Consider the following 15,543-nt stretch of genomic DNA (forward strand, 5'->3'; position numbering starts at 1 on the left):
GTTGATCATAGCTGTACACAGCCAGGCTCAATCTCATAGCTGTCAATAAACAACGTTATTTGGACGTATATAGTATTATACAACCTGGAAATGGTTAATCTAAATCAACATCCCATAATCGAAAACTGTCTACTCCAAGCTGATCGTCCAACGGCGCGAGGAAGATACGGTAAGATCCAGCGTTATTTTCTAACGTGTTCCATATAAACTGCTCTGATGATCATATGACCCACACTAGGTGAATGATATAACGTTGCCCACGGAATTATAAACGACCCCCCGCCCATCCGGTCATCATCAGATGATACGTAGTAACTTCTAGAAGTACCTCCAGTTGACATTTTTTATCTGGCACAGATCGCTACCAAACTGTATTTGATCATCAATATAATGCATTTAGGGCTATAAATCAAGTTCTGGAGAAAGCTGCAGAAAACGATAAAAACATACTTATACTTTAGACCATATTTTAGTATGAATATGTGAATGAAAAAGTATAACGTTGCTACACCCTGAACAATGGATATAGAACATTGAATGGGCCATAATAATGTCAATTTAGCAATAGAATTTAAAAAGTTATAGCCCTGCAAAGAAGGGGAACTTCTCCATAGACAAATAGAGCTGGCTAGGGATGGTAAATTATGAATTTAACCATGGCGATCAAAGTGTTAAATCAGAAATGTTTGCATATATTGTATTTTTCACTTGTTGTGCCATACATGTCATTGTGTTGAGGTCTGGGGGAATGTTTATAAAACAAATATAGATCCGGGGTGGCGCAGCGGAGATTGCGCTCGTCACCAATGCAAGAGACTCCGGTCTCGAATCCCGTTGTCAGCATTGCCTCCGGCTTGGGCCAGTCGTCATACTATCTCAATTGGCAGAGGTAGCGGGTGGAAGTCGATGGGTGGGGATTGGACGTTGTGGACAGCGACTCCTACATGTCGGTTGGGGGACGCCTGCACAGCAGAGACAGGAAGTAGCGGGGGTAGTGTGAGCCTCCCATGCGTTACTCCTCGCCACTGAGAGTCCACTCTGTCTGGTGAAAAGATGAGACAGGCTGCCTCCTCGTGTATCGGAGGGGACACGTGATGCAAGGCTTCTATACTCCCTACGACCGACCAGTGGGAGGCAGTCGAGCAACGTTCAAGACAGGGGAGGGGAGAATTGGAAATACGAAATTGGGATGGGAGAAAAATAGAAAATAAGGAGAAAAAGTGGATAAAAAAAAATATATATATATATATATATATAGATCCTATTATTAAACTACAGAAAAGAGCTATTAGAATAATAAACAAAGCTAGTTAGCTTGAATCGACAAATCCATTATTCATAAAGTCCTGCAAATTAAAATGTGTAGATAATATATGGTGTACATAAAAACCTTGGAAATAAGTTTAAGAGTAAAAGCCTACCAGTTTGTATTCAATGTCTCTTTCAGCCAAGAGAAGGAAAGTATAATTGTATAATTTAAGAGGGTTGTGTATTCTTAAAACATGTAAAAAGGTAAGAACTAATGTAAAAGCTAGATGTGTTTAAATTTTGGGAGTTAAATTATGGAATAGCCTTAGTGAGGGCGGCTAAGTGGCGCAGTGGGCTAGGCGCTCGCCACTAACGCAGGATATGCTGGGTTCGAGCCCAGCTCTCGGCGTTGCTACCAGCTTGGCTGGTTGTTCATACTAACACAATTGGCAGTGTTAGGGGTGGGAAAGCTGGTGGGTGGGGATTGGACGTTGTGGACGGCGACTCCTACAGGTCGGTTGGTGCGCCTGTACAGCTGAATCAGGAAGTGACGGGGGCAGTATGAGCCTCCCACGCGTTACTCCTCGCCACTGAGAGATCTCGCTGTTCAGGTGAAAAGATGCGACAGCTGCCTCCTCGTGTACCGGAGGGGACACGCGATCCAAGGCTTGGTCCTCACTGCAGCCGACCAGTGGGAGGCATGGTCTAGCAACGTTCGAGGCAGGGGAGGGGAGAATTGAAGGGAGAATTGGCGAGGCGAAATTGGGATGGGAGAAAAATTGAAAATAAGGAGAAAAAGTGGATAAAAAAAGAGGAATAGCCTTAGTGACGGGTTGAAGTTGTGTACTTCTCAGGGGAGATAAAAAAAAAAAAAAGCCTTAAAAGGATAAAATAATTCAGGAGTACAGTTTTGAGTAAAACATCAAACATGTTTTTTTTTCCTTTAAAAAAAATTATATCTTGCAACATATTTAAATTTTTTCTTTCTTATATTAAAATATATTTCGTTTTTAAGAATTTGTAAAGGATAGGCAATAATAAGCATAAAGCATGTGCTTCAGCCTATTCCTTTTTTTCGGTCGTTGATTTTGGATTTGTGTGTGAGCTTGCCTTGAATATGTACATTTGTGATTTTCTATTTTTTATTTTATTTTTTGCAAGTCCACACGGGTGTTTGATTTGTCTGTAAACAAGACCATAAAATAAAACTTCATTCATTCATTATAGCTGTACACAGCCAGGCTCAATCTCATAGCTGTACACAGCCAGGCTCAATCTCATAGCTGTACACAGCCAGGCTCAATCTCATAGCTGTACACAGCCAGGCTCAATCTCATAGCTGTACACAGCCAGGCTCAATCTCATAGCTGTACACAGCCAGGCTCAATCTCATAGCTGTACACAGCCAGGCTCAATCTCATAGCTGTACACAGCCAGGCTCAATCTCATAGCTGTACACAGCCAGGCTCAATCTCATAGCTGTACACAGCCAGGCTCAATCTCATAGCTGTACACAGCCAGGCTCAATCTCATAGCTGTACACAGCCAGGCTCAATCTCATAGCTGTACACAGCCAGGCTCAATCTCATAGCTGTACACAGCCAGGCTCAATCTCATAGCTGTACACAGCCAGGCTCAATCTCATAGCTGTACACAGCCAGGCTCAATCTCATAGCTGGCACACATTCATGGAAAATAGCGTATCATGGGACACACTCTGGTATGCTCATTAATTCCCTGTTATCGATCCTTATCAACAACAGACAAAAGGTCTACCATCTATTCAATAAAAAAATTTCTTCTCTACTATTCCAGTCTATATTATATCATATTCTTGTAGATCCCATGGGACAATTGACCTAACTCAAACTGTTACTCTGCCCCCTTATCTTGATCCTCCAATCACAACTGTTGCTTTCCTCGGACAAACAAGTTTGAGATTAGTCAATTCTGACCCTCCACAAAAGTGTTCTCTCCAAAAGGCTCCATATCGTGAGTGATGACATGTTAGCCTATTACACTGCGATGACATAGTACCTATTACACCATGATGATGACATGTTAACCTATTATACTGCGATGACATAGTACCTATTACACCATGATGACATGTTAACCTATTACACGTGCAATGAGATAGTACCTATTAGGCTATTACACTGCAATGAGACATAGTACCTATTACACTGTGATGACATGGTACCTATTACACTGTGATGACATATTACATCATGATGACATGTTAGCCTATTACACTGTGATGATATTAGCCTATTACACCATGATGACATGTTAGCCTATTACACTGTGATGACATATTACATCATGATGACATGTTAGCCTATTACACTGTGATGACATATTACCTATTACACCATGATGACATGTTAGCCTATTACACTGTGATAATATATTAGCCTATTACACTGTGATGATATTAGCCTATTACACTGTGATGACATATTACACCATGATGACATGTTAGCCTATTACACCATGATGACATGTTAGCCTATTACACTGTGATGATATTAGCCTATTACACTGTGATGACATATTACACCATGATGACATGTTAGCCTATTACACTGTGATGATATTAGCCTATTACACTGTGATGACATATTACACCATGATGACATGTTAGCCTATTACACTGTGATGACATATTACCTATTACACCATGATGACATGTTAGCCTATTACACTGTGATAATATATTAGCCTATTACACTGCGATGACATATTAGCCTACACCATTATGACATATTAATTAGCCTATTACACCATGAATAAATGAGAATAAAGTAACATTTCTAATGGATTAGTGTCCGGTAAAAAAAAGTTTTCCACAGACCCCATAACATGTTATGTTATATCAGCCCTTGACCTTCCATGTCAGAGTGAAGGCACCCCTGTTGTAGATGGATAGATGGGTACCTTATAGTACTGCGAGCTGGGCGGTCCAGAGGGAGAGTACTGTGGAAGGGACATCTTGTGGCTCTGGTATGAGGGGGAGGAGCCGGAGCGCTGTGGGGCGGGACCAGGACCACCAGGACCTATCGCAAGAGAGTGAGTGAGTATGATATGATGATAATGATCAGTAGACAAAGAGCACAATGAGAGAGCATGGCAGCAGAAGTACTAGTCATTGCAACAGCGACTCCTACTGGTCGGTCAGAGCACCTGTCCAGCAGGAAGGGGATCAGGGGGAGATAGTGTGAACTTCCGTGCACGTTACGCTCTCGCAGTGATACTCCTCGCTGTCAGGTGAAAAGAAGCAGGTGGCGACTCCACATGAGGTAGTCTACACCCTCCCCAGACTGACAGTATGGCAGTGCAAAGACCAGGAAGGAAATTGGCACAACAACTAAAATTGGGGGATGAGAGCTGTCTGTCCGACATCTCCGCCTGGATGACGACCAACCACCTCAAACTGAACCTAAGCAAAACAGAATTGCTCCACCTGCCGGCCAAATCCTCCCCCCTAACCGACCTTTCAATCACAGTCGAGAATGCAGCTGCGATTGCGTCCCCGACCGCCAAGAACCTTGGTGTTGTCCTCGACGACCAGTTGAACTTCTCTGCTCACATCGCAGCGACGACCAGAACCTGCCGATTCCTCCTGAGCAACGTCAGAAGGATCCGCCCCTTCCTGACAAAAGAAGCCACCCAACTCCTCGTCCAATCAACAGTCATCTCCCGCCTCGACTACTGCAACGCACTGCTCGCTGGCCTCCCGGCCACTGCCACTAAGCCTCTTCAACTCATTCAGAACGCAGCGGCCCGCCTGACCTCAAACCTACCGAAGTCGGCCCATGTCACCCCACTTCTTAGGGACCTGCACTGGCTCCCCATTGCTGCACGAATCCGCTTCAAGGCCCTCGACCTAGCATACCGTGCGGCAAAGGGAACCGCTCCCACCTACCTCCGGTCAATGGTCTCCAACTACACACCCTCAAGACCCCTACGCTCTGCATCTTCTGGCCGCCTCAGACCTACTCCTATCCAAGCTCCGGGAGGGTCATCAAAGAGAAGTCTCCTATTCTCAGTCCTTGCCCCACAATGGTGGAATGAACTACCCACCCCAGTTAGGACAGCCGAATCACGTCCAATCTTTCGCCGTCGACTAAAGACGCACTTCTTCAACCATTATCTGAATTTAAAAAAAAAAAGAAAAAGAAAAAATATCTAACCCTAACTAACCGTACTGTCATGCACTTGTCCTAATAAACTAACCTACACTGTAGCACTCAACACTTTGATGAACATTGTTGCTCAGCTGATAAGAGTTGTGCCCTTCCTGATGGCTTCTCGTACAAAACTTGTAAGTCGCTTTGGATAAAAGCGTCAGCTAAATGACTAAATGTAAATGTAAATTATAAATAAACAAAAAATAAAAGATGACAGCCCTTTGGATTTTTTATCAATCCAACTGGAGCCACTGGTGGAATGAGTTTGGACAAATTGTACTATGAGTTTGGACAAATTGTACTATGAGTTTGGACAGATTGTACTATGAGTTTGGACAGATTATTATTTTGTTTGGACAGATTATAATAATAATAATAATACATTTTATTTGGAGGCGCCTTTCAAAACACCCAAGGTCACCTTACAGGGCATGAAAACAAGACAGTAAAAAAAGGTTGTCTTGGCAAAAGTGTCAGTGAAGTTAAAAACAAAACAAACAACAGGAAGTATAAAACAGTGACACATAGGGTACAGTTACATTGAGTATGTCAGTTTGAACAGGTGGGTTTTGAGTTGGGTCTGACTATACTATGAGTTAGGACAGATTGTACTACGAGTTTGGATAGATTGTATGATGAGTTTGAATATTGTACTGAGTTTGGATAGAGTGTACGATGAGTTTAGACAGATTGTACTATGAGTGTGGACAGATTGTACTACGAGTGTGGACAGATTGTACTACGAGTGTGGACAGATTGTACTATGAGTGTGGACAGATTGTACTATGAGTTTGGATAGATTGTACAATGAGTTTGAATAGATTGTATGATGAGTTTGGATATATTGTACGATGAGTTTGGATAGATTGTACAATGAGTTTGGATAGATTGTACAATGAGTTTGGATAGATTGTACAATGAGTTTGGATAGATTGTACAATGAGTTTTGATATATTGTACGATGAGAGCCATTTGGCTGCCATTTCTGTGTATGAATAACTGGCTCTTCTCCCTCAACACCCACCAAGTGCTCTTGAGCAAGGCATTTAAACACCCTACTGCTCCAGTGGAGCTGCTCAGTGGTCAACAATGTCACACTGGACAGCATGTTATACTGGGCAACTCGCAGGTGTGAATGTGTGGAACTGTGAGAGTGTGAAGTAGGGCGTTGCTGACAAAGAGCATACATGCTCAGTGAATCAACCTCCGGGTAAAGAAAGATATTTGACTTTCCGTTGCTCGTTACCTGTGTGATACTGCATGTTCTGTCCTGGGTATGGGCCCTGCCCGGGGTGGTTAGGACCTCCAGAACCAGGGATTGGACCCCCGGGACCACCTCCACCAGGACCCGACAGGACATTGACACTGGACCCTACTGGAACCCCATACTGCTGACCCATACCTGGGTAAGACTGTAGGAGAGGATGGAGAAGAGAGGAGAACATTAACAGTGGCTGGACCATCCTACAATACAACTTCATTACTGCCTTTTAGACACTTTTATTGGATGAGGGAAGAAAAGAGAGAACACATGTTGCTCATATGCACACACACACAAAACAAACACACACACAAACACCAATGTAGAGGAGGTGTGGGTGGAACTAGGGAGTAGGGAGAGAGGTGGGGAGATTTATGGGAGGGAGGACACGTGCAGAACACAACATTCACAATGACTGGACCCCGACAGAACCACATGTTGCTCACACATGCGCACACACACATATACACACACACAGTGTAATCTTGTTGGACTTCTTGCCAATATGTCTGGAGAAAAAATCCTGTCAATTGGAAAGGGGCGTCACCAACACTGTGGTGTCGCCATAAGTCAAACCAGCCAAACTGGGTTCAGTCGGAGTGAAGCAGAGAAACAGACAAAGCACCTCTTCAGGAAGAGCATGTGAGGAGGCAGCATTGTTCTAACAGGCATTTCAACAGTTATCACACTTTAAAAACTTGCGCCACCAACATGGTGATAGAGAGGAAGGGAGGGAGAGTGGAGGACGGGAAGGAAAGGAGAGTGGTGGAAAGAGAGAGGGTGGAGGAGGAAGAGAGAGAAGACAATAGAAAGAGAGACATGTTGATATTACAAAAAACAGTAATAAAAGAAAGTTGGCATTTAAAGCTCCACTGTGATGCTGGGAGGGTACATGACTCATAGAGCAATCATTTGAAAATCACCAGAATTATTCTATCACGTGTCACCGTGAAGTACACCCAATATATTTTCGAGACCACCGTGACAACGTAAGCCTAAAAGAACTTTGTACGGAAAATATCCATAGTACATTAAACTGTAGACCCTGCACACATGTAAACACTGCATGTGTTCCAGAGAAGTTTTTTTCCTCCGACGATTTTCCTCCAATAGTTTGTTTACTAATTTATGAAAATATACACTAGAAGTTAACAACTTTTCTGAAGTGAAAATGTACCTCCTAATGACTTAATACATTTTCACTGCTAACCTATGATCAATTTCCACAATTGTTATTTATGTGCCTTTTACCCAGTGTGATCATCTTTACACTGGGAGTAATCAGTGGAAATCAACATATCTCCACTCTCTCCTGAAACGTTGGTATCTTCTCCCAGGTGGTGAGGTGGGTCAGAACCGGGATATTTTAACCCTCCTTTTCTCTGGCTTGACATTTACACAAAAATCAAAACCCACATGAGCTCCGACAATAACCTGCTCTACGTGCCCCGTAGGGCTGTCTTAAATACTTCGAAGCTTCGTTCGATGGCACAAGCTTCGAACATAAAAAAAAATCGAAGTAAAAATAAAATTATTAACACTTTGATCGCCATGGGTTAAATTCATAATTTACCATCCCTTGCCAGCTCTATTTGTCTATGGAGAAGTTCCCCTTCTTTGCAGGGCTATAACATTTTAAATTCTATTGCTAAATTGCCATTATTATGGCCCATTCAATGTCCTATATGTATTGTTCAGGGTGTAGCAACGTTAAACTTTTTCATTCACATATTCATACTAAAATATGGTCTAAAGTATAAGTATGTTTTTATCGTTTTCTGCAGCTTTATCCAGAACTTGATTTATAGATTTATAGCTATAACTGGACGTACTTCTAGAATGATCTACGTATGATCTGATGATGACCGGATGGGCGGGGGATCGTTTATAATTCCGTGGGCAGCGTTAGATGATTCATCCAGAGTGGGTCATATGTTCATCATAGCAGTTTATATGGAATACGTTAGAAAATAACGCTGAATCTTACCGTATGTTCCTCGCGCCGTTGGACGATCAGCGTGGAGTAGACCGTTTTCGATTATGGGATGTTGATCCTGATGAACCATTTCCAGGTTGTATAATACTATATACGTCCAAATAACGTTGTTTATTGAGTTAGGGCGAGCGATTGATCATCCAGTGTGTTGAGATGGAGTCCGGCTACCGATCGCGAGTGCCCGGAGCACATATGGATGAGCACTTCCTGTTTGGCGCGGCCCTCCCTCTTGGCCGATCTGCCGATCGGCCACCAGATGGCGCTCTCGAACCGTTAGACAGTTGAGTGGAGCTCACGGGTACATCTCAGGGCTCCGGAGGGGAAATATGATTTCGATCACAGATTTTTGAAATATTGACATCAAAGACGAGTTACGGCGTCTTCGGCAGAATGAGCATGGCTAGGAATGACGTCTTAACTCGTCCCGGCGATCATAGTGTTAATAATAATATTAATTTAATTTTTTTTAATTATTATTATATATCGTTTGCCTGCAAAATCTTGCGCCTCCATTCCAATGAAACAAAAGTAAGCGGCGCCTCGACTCCACCTTTCTACAACAAGCACGTGGAGATTATCTGTGTTGAAAACAACAAGGACATGTGCAGCAGACATGTCGATGAAGAAGCGAAGCAATGCCGTTTGTTATTTAAGACTATGTCGGACAGATTTGTGTTCATTGTGCTGCTTTTTTAAAGTGTCCCGACCCATATAAAAATATGTCTTAATAAAACGTGCTTAATTAAGTCGAATTCTGCCTTTGTCTCTATCAACTACATATAAATATTTATATAATTGTTTGCTTGATAGACGAAGGTTGCAACATAATTATGTAATGTCATGTCGTTGGCTGTGAGAGCAGCCCCACTGCACCCAGGCAGGGCAGCCGAGTGAAACCTTGTTGGCTGCGTCACAGTCACGAAAGGGGCTACTTAATTAATTAATCCAATCCACTTTATTTATAGAGCACATTTAAAAACAACAAAGTTTACCAAAGTGCTGTACAAGTCCCACAACATAAGATAAATAAAAAAAAATTATAAATAAATCTTTTTTTTCCCGAAGCTTTGAATTAAAATCGAAGCTCGGCCCCGAAGCTTCGATTGCCAAAAAAAGCTTCGAAGGTCAGCCCTAGTGCCCCGTTTGAAGACGGATTAGGAAAGATAGTAAACCGATTTCCCCACATTTCTCCCTAAACTTAGTAATAGCAGGGTTCCTACAAAATATATTTATATTTGATTTCCTTCAAAGATAACATGATCTACCAGGAGCCAAGTTGCTTTGGGGATGACATGAAGCAAGTCTCCATAACATTTTAACTAACGCACATGGTAAAGGTGTGATTACATTTCAGCAGCTTATTGTAACCTTGCATGTCCAAACACCCTTTTAAGAATTTATGAAAAACAGCTTATGTTTCTGAATAATCAACCATTTATTTCTATTATACAGTAGTTTATGAATGGGTTTCAAGCTTCAAAACTAGAGTTGTCATCCACACATTCAAACAGCAGTAGAAAACGCTAGTGCTGCACTTCTCTCTTACCTCAGCGTTGTAGGGTCGCTTGAGGCCCTGAGGAGGCCGTAGAGGACCTTGCTGGGGCCCGGGGCCATAGCTTGGGTGCTGGACCATCCTCTGGGGGCCTCCTCCAGGACCATACATAGGGCCCATGGAGGGGGGTCCTCTTGTAGGCCCAGGGCCGGGGCCCATACCGCCAGGGCCCATACCGCCGGGGCCCATACCGCCGGGGCCCATACCGCCGGGGCCCATACCGCCGGGGCCCATACCACCGGGGCCCATACCGCCGGGGCCCATACCGCCGGGGCCCATACCGCCGGGGCCCATACCGCCGGGGCCCATACCACCAGGGCCCATACCACCAGGGCCCATACCACCAGGGGGCCCCCGAGGGCCGGCATGGGCCATGAATTGACTGTTATACGCTGGCCCACCCATCTGAAAATGATAGAGGTAAACAAATAAACCCACACTCTATTAACTTAGTAAATCCACACAATAATGGTCAATTTGTGAATAGGCTTAAATCATAAGCATATTATGGTATATACCAAGATGTAATTGTGGCACACATACACAAAGTGGTAAAGTCGAGGTCAGTTTATGGTACAGTTACAGTGTGATTTGATATAGATCTTGTACTTTTTCAGTCCAATGTTTGAGAAATGACACCGTGAAACTGAGGCTCATTAAAACATGCTAGTGCTGTAGTCATAGTAGGAACATCTGCGGAATGAATAACACTCCTCCACTGGCGTGGCCTTGAGCAGCCCTTGAGCAGCCCCCGAGCGCTCTAGTGGAGCTGGTCAGTAAAAGAATTGGACTGTACTAGGAAGCTCCCAGGTGTAAATTAGTGGCACTGTATGTGTATGAGTGTGAAGCTGGGCAATGGTGAAAAGGAGCAAGTGTACTCAGCCAACCTTCCCTATGTAAATAAAGTAAGGTAAATAAGGCTTTAAAATCCACTTCCTCTTGTGTCCAGCAGAGAGAGCCGTATTCAGTCACTCACACAAAAAATAAGGGACAGGCAGTCAAACATAGATACAGACAGACAAATGAGCAAGACAGATATGCAAACGGAGAGGCAAGCATATTGTGTATTGAGGGTGTGTTGATGCAGCACTTTCAACACTGGTGTTAATTCTCTTGATTTGGAACTGGGGCCCTAGCCGAATTTCTCAACAACAACAAAAAAATAAAGGTCTCAACAATCTCACCCCTTTTGGGTTCTTGGATCAGGAAAGTCCACGAGGGCTCAGTTTACAAATCCCCAGTCCGAACCCCGGTATTCAGCCCAATTTATTTATTCAGGGACGGGTGACAGAGCACCCTTGGTATTTTTCAGCATTTCCCTGCTTCATACTTAAACAGTTCCAGACGTTCACCCCTGGTACAACCACAGTGTTCTACTGTTGGACACTGAGCAGGAGAATTTGGGGGTCATGCCTTGCTCAAGGGCACCTTGATGGAAGGGGGGAGTGCTCATTCACACGCCCAGATTTATCCTGGCAATGTGGTGAATCGAAACGGTGACCTTCTGGTTTACCAAACTGCTGCTCCATGGACGCTAGCGGACACAGGACAAGAAAGCACACTGGCTCTGCGAATGTCATTTCCTGTTCTCACCCAAGGTTCTTTTATTATGAAGGTGTGGTCACACATGTGGAAGTAAACAACTCCTGGGTCCTGACTGGGATCACTGTTCTGAAAGTTTCATTCACTTAAATAGAAACCTGGTCCCAGCTAGGCCTGCAATGACGTCATGGACCATGAAATTGTACACATTTGCATATTCCTGACCGACGCATCGTATTGTTACTTGTATGTGCCTTTTGCGGTGGAAATGGCAGATGTTCAAAGTCATAACATGCGCAACATGTAATCTAACTAGTGCGCAATGAATCACGTTCAAAATATAAATAACTTCTCTTAAACCACTATTTGCGATTCTGCTTAGAGCCAGGACTCAACAGTGCACGCTTCGCTCGCATTTGATGTGCAATGAAAACTCTGCGAGCAACAGGTCCAATGCGTCTAACATGCTTTACATCCTCGCCATTCCTGTATGCCCATGTCGCGGGAAAAAACCTTAACTAACGTTAGCTGCTAACACTAACTAAGCTAACCCTGGAAACGCTCAATGACACAGGAGATCAAGTTCCAATATTGAGGAAAGGGGGGGGGGGGCTGAGCCTGTCTCTCTCTCCCTCTGTACGTTCAATGATTTGAAGTAGCGTTACACTATAAAAACTAACTGGATAGTTGATGACTTCATTAGCAAAAAACTAAGCTTGGGGAAATACTTATACTTACTTATAAAAGCAACTTACAAAAGATATGCACACTGCAAAAAAGAGCCATACGGATAGTACATCATGGTAGATATTTAGATCACACAAATAGTCTGTAAAGAGTCAAACATTGGACGTATTCAAAACCGTACAAATTATGTTTCTGGCAATAAAAAACATATTACCAAGCAACATTAAAAAATATTCATGGCTAGAGAGGGTGGTTAAAATTTTAGAGGGACATTAGCTTTTAATAAAATATTATTTTTATTTGTATTATAATGTAAAATATTGTTTTGATACTTAATTTTTCTTTCTCGAACACTTATTGAACTGTATGGAAATAGTCATCATATTTTTTTTTTTTTTTTTTACTTGTTTTATGTTTCTATGTTCGAGACAAATAAAAATTAAATAAAATATAAAATATTGTAAAAGCATTACGTCTGCTATAAGCTATTCACCCTCTGTGTGTGTGTGTGTGTGTGTGTGTATACATTTACTATAGGCTACTCTTTTTGACATGGATTAGGCTAATTAGCTTTAACAATCCTGATTGCTGAGCCTATTTTATTCAAAAGGAAGATATTGATTTAAATATGTATATAGCAGCCTATATATAAAACATTTTCTTAATTTTTTTTTATCATATCTCCTGTGCTGGCACAAGCACTACCATAGTGTGGAGTGGAGAGATAAAACACAATACATATAATAATTCATGAAGATATACTAAAAAGCTATTTATAATTTTTGACCAGTAAAGTTTTTTTTAAAGGTAAAAAGTTAATTTTGTTGCCTGTTTTTCAGCATTTAGCTACAGGCATGGATACATTGTATAATGTAATGATAAACAATGTCATAGTAACAGGCAGGTGTTATATTATATATCAAGATAATAAAGTAGCTATAAGGAGTCAATAGATAAAAAGCAGTAATGGCATGTAGGTTACTCACCCTACTCATGTACAGTAGGCATCCACACTACACAGCATTTATATAGACATAAATAAACTTCATGTCTCATCTCCTACTCTGGGTATTAAGTAGGTGGTGTCAAAGAGGTAACTACCCATGTGACCAGAGGCTTTAAATTGCAAATAGAATAAATTGTTGTTGATTTCTTTGGTAAATTAATTGTTTAGATGAATCAACTAATCGATCAAATAATCGTCAGATTAATCAATAACAAAATAATCGTTAGTTGCAGCCCTAGTCCCAGTGGTCGCCCAATTTCCACATTGTTGTCAAGGAAATGGTGTCAATGTCTCAACCTCATCTTTTCTAAAAGACATTGTTGCTCACCTGTCCATAGCTCATTTCCTGGTTCTGTTTCTCTTGTATGGCGGCGACAGTTGCCGTGGCAGTAGCAGTTGCCGTGGCGGCAGCGGCGGCAACAGCAGCAGCGGCAGCGGCCTGTGTGAAGTCGTTGGGGGCGCGAACACCGTGGGAGGGCATGGAACCACCACCACTGTTAGGGTAACTTGAGAAGAGAGAGAGAGTGTGTCGGATGTCTTGGTCAGGAGGAGGAAATAGTAGTAATCAACATATGTATCCATCTCAAAGCCTAAACATCTATTTAACACCAACATCATTCATTTATTCATCTATCTATCTATCTATCTATATATCTGCCCATCCATCTATCTATCCATCCTTAAAAATAACTCACTTCACAAAGACAAGATAGATATACATTTCCTCTCTGCGCATCCAGTACAGAGAGATCCAATGGCACGTTAGCCTAGCTTAGCAAAAGAACTGGAAGCAGGTTACAGTGGCTAGCCAAACTGTCAAATGTGAAGAAAAACACCTTCCAACAACTTATTTACACATTGTATCTTGTGTATTTACCACGTGTAGAAATAACTGTAAAAATTTGACATTGTAGTTCTTCACTAAACAATGTTTATTAATTTGCTGGGCAGTGATGCGCTTGCAGTGGGGTTGGTCCATGGGTTTGCCAGGTACGCTTGCGAAGGGCATCAGCTAGCTAGTTTGAGTACAATAAACGGATTCAACAAGATATAGGCTTGTTGAATAGATTAACCATAATTACAGCCAGCAGGTGAATAAATGGTTATTTTACATTGTTATTTCTACACATGGTAAATGCAAAACAGCGTGTAAATAAGACCCTTTGAGTTGATGTAGGTGTATTTCTTCACTTTTGACTGAGTTGGGCACGATTCTTGGTCAAATGTGAATCACGATTTTTCTCTCTAAGAATTGAGATCACGATTCTCTCACACAATTCTTATTTTTTGTCATCATTTAAAAAAGTAAAGTAAAAATAATTTTAATAAATGTACAAAAATATGAATGTAAATAATTTTTTTATGAGATCGCATAGGTCGAGATCGCGATTTTTTTCCCGATTAATCATGCAGCCCTACTAGTAGCCACCATAACCTGTTTCCAGTTCTTGTGCTAAGCTAAGCTAGCATGCAACCAGACATCTCTCTGTCCTAGAGGCACAGAGAGGAAATGTACATCGATCTTCTTGTCCGACTCTGGGGAAGATGGCAAATAAAGTGAATTTCCAAACATGTTGGGAGTGTTCCTTTAACTATCCAACTATCCATCTATCTATCCATCTATCGAAACATGCATTTCTGCATTGTTTTTCTCCCTCTCCACTTTTCCATCCCTCACTCCTTACTTTCCCCCATATCCTGGAGGTCCTCCAGGGTAGCTCCCAGTGTTCCGGCCGTACATGCCCTGGCCCATGTAACCCTTGTTGGGCTCAGGGTAGCCCTGCTGGCCCATATACCCTCCGGGACCGCCTCCCATTCCAGGACCCTGGCCGTGGTGCATGGGACCCCCACCTGGGTTACCCCCCGGTCCCATCACCCCTCCACCCAAACCCTGGGGGAGAGAGGGAGAGACACACACACACACACACACACACACACACACACACACACACACACACACACACACACACACACACACACACACACACACACACACACACACACACACACACACACACACACACACACACACACACACACACACACACACACACACAC

The 15,543-nt window shown here is 42.5% G+C and overlaps 1 protein-coding gene across 4 annotated transcripts in view; it reads right to left on the reverse strand.

Moving 5' to 3' along the window:
* Positions 1-15,543, reverse strand: part of LOC311243444 (zinc finger MIZ domain-containing protein 2-like) — an 80,288-nt gene that overhangs the window by 20,893 nt on the left and 43,852 nt on the right. For all 4 annotated transcript variants that reach the window (XM_084332677.1, XM_084332675.1, XM_084332676.1 and 1 more), the window contains exons 4-8: positions 15,171-15,376; positions 13,814-13,991; positions 10,245-10,655; positions 6,688-6,853; positions 4,189-4,307 (exon numbers count right to left, since the gene is read on the reverse strand). In XM_084332677.1, coding sequence (XP_084188803.1) covers positions 4,189-4,307; positions 6,688-6,853; positions 10,245-10,655; positions 13,814-13,991; positions 15,171-15,376 — 1,080 coding nt within the window. The remainder of the gene's footprint in view (positions 1-4,188; positions 4,308-6,687; positions 6,854-10,244; positions 10,656-13,813; positions 13,992-15,170; positions 15,377-15,543) is intronic.

Source organism: Notolepis coatsorum (assembly GCF_963971535.1).
Source record: "Notolepis coatsorum genome assembly, chromosome: 1".
In the NCBI taxonomy this organism is placed as follows: Eukaryota; Metazoa; Chordata; class Actinopteri; order Aulopiformes; family Paralepididae; genus Notolepis; species Notolepis coatsorum.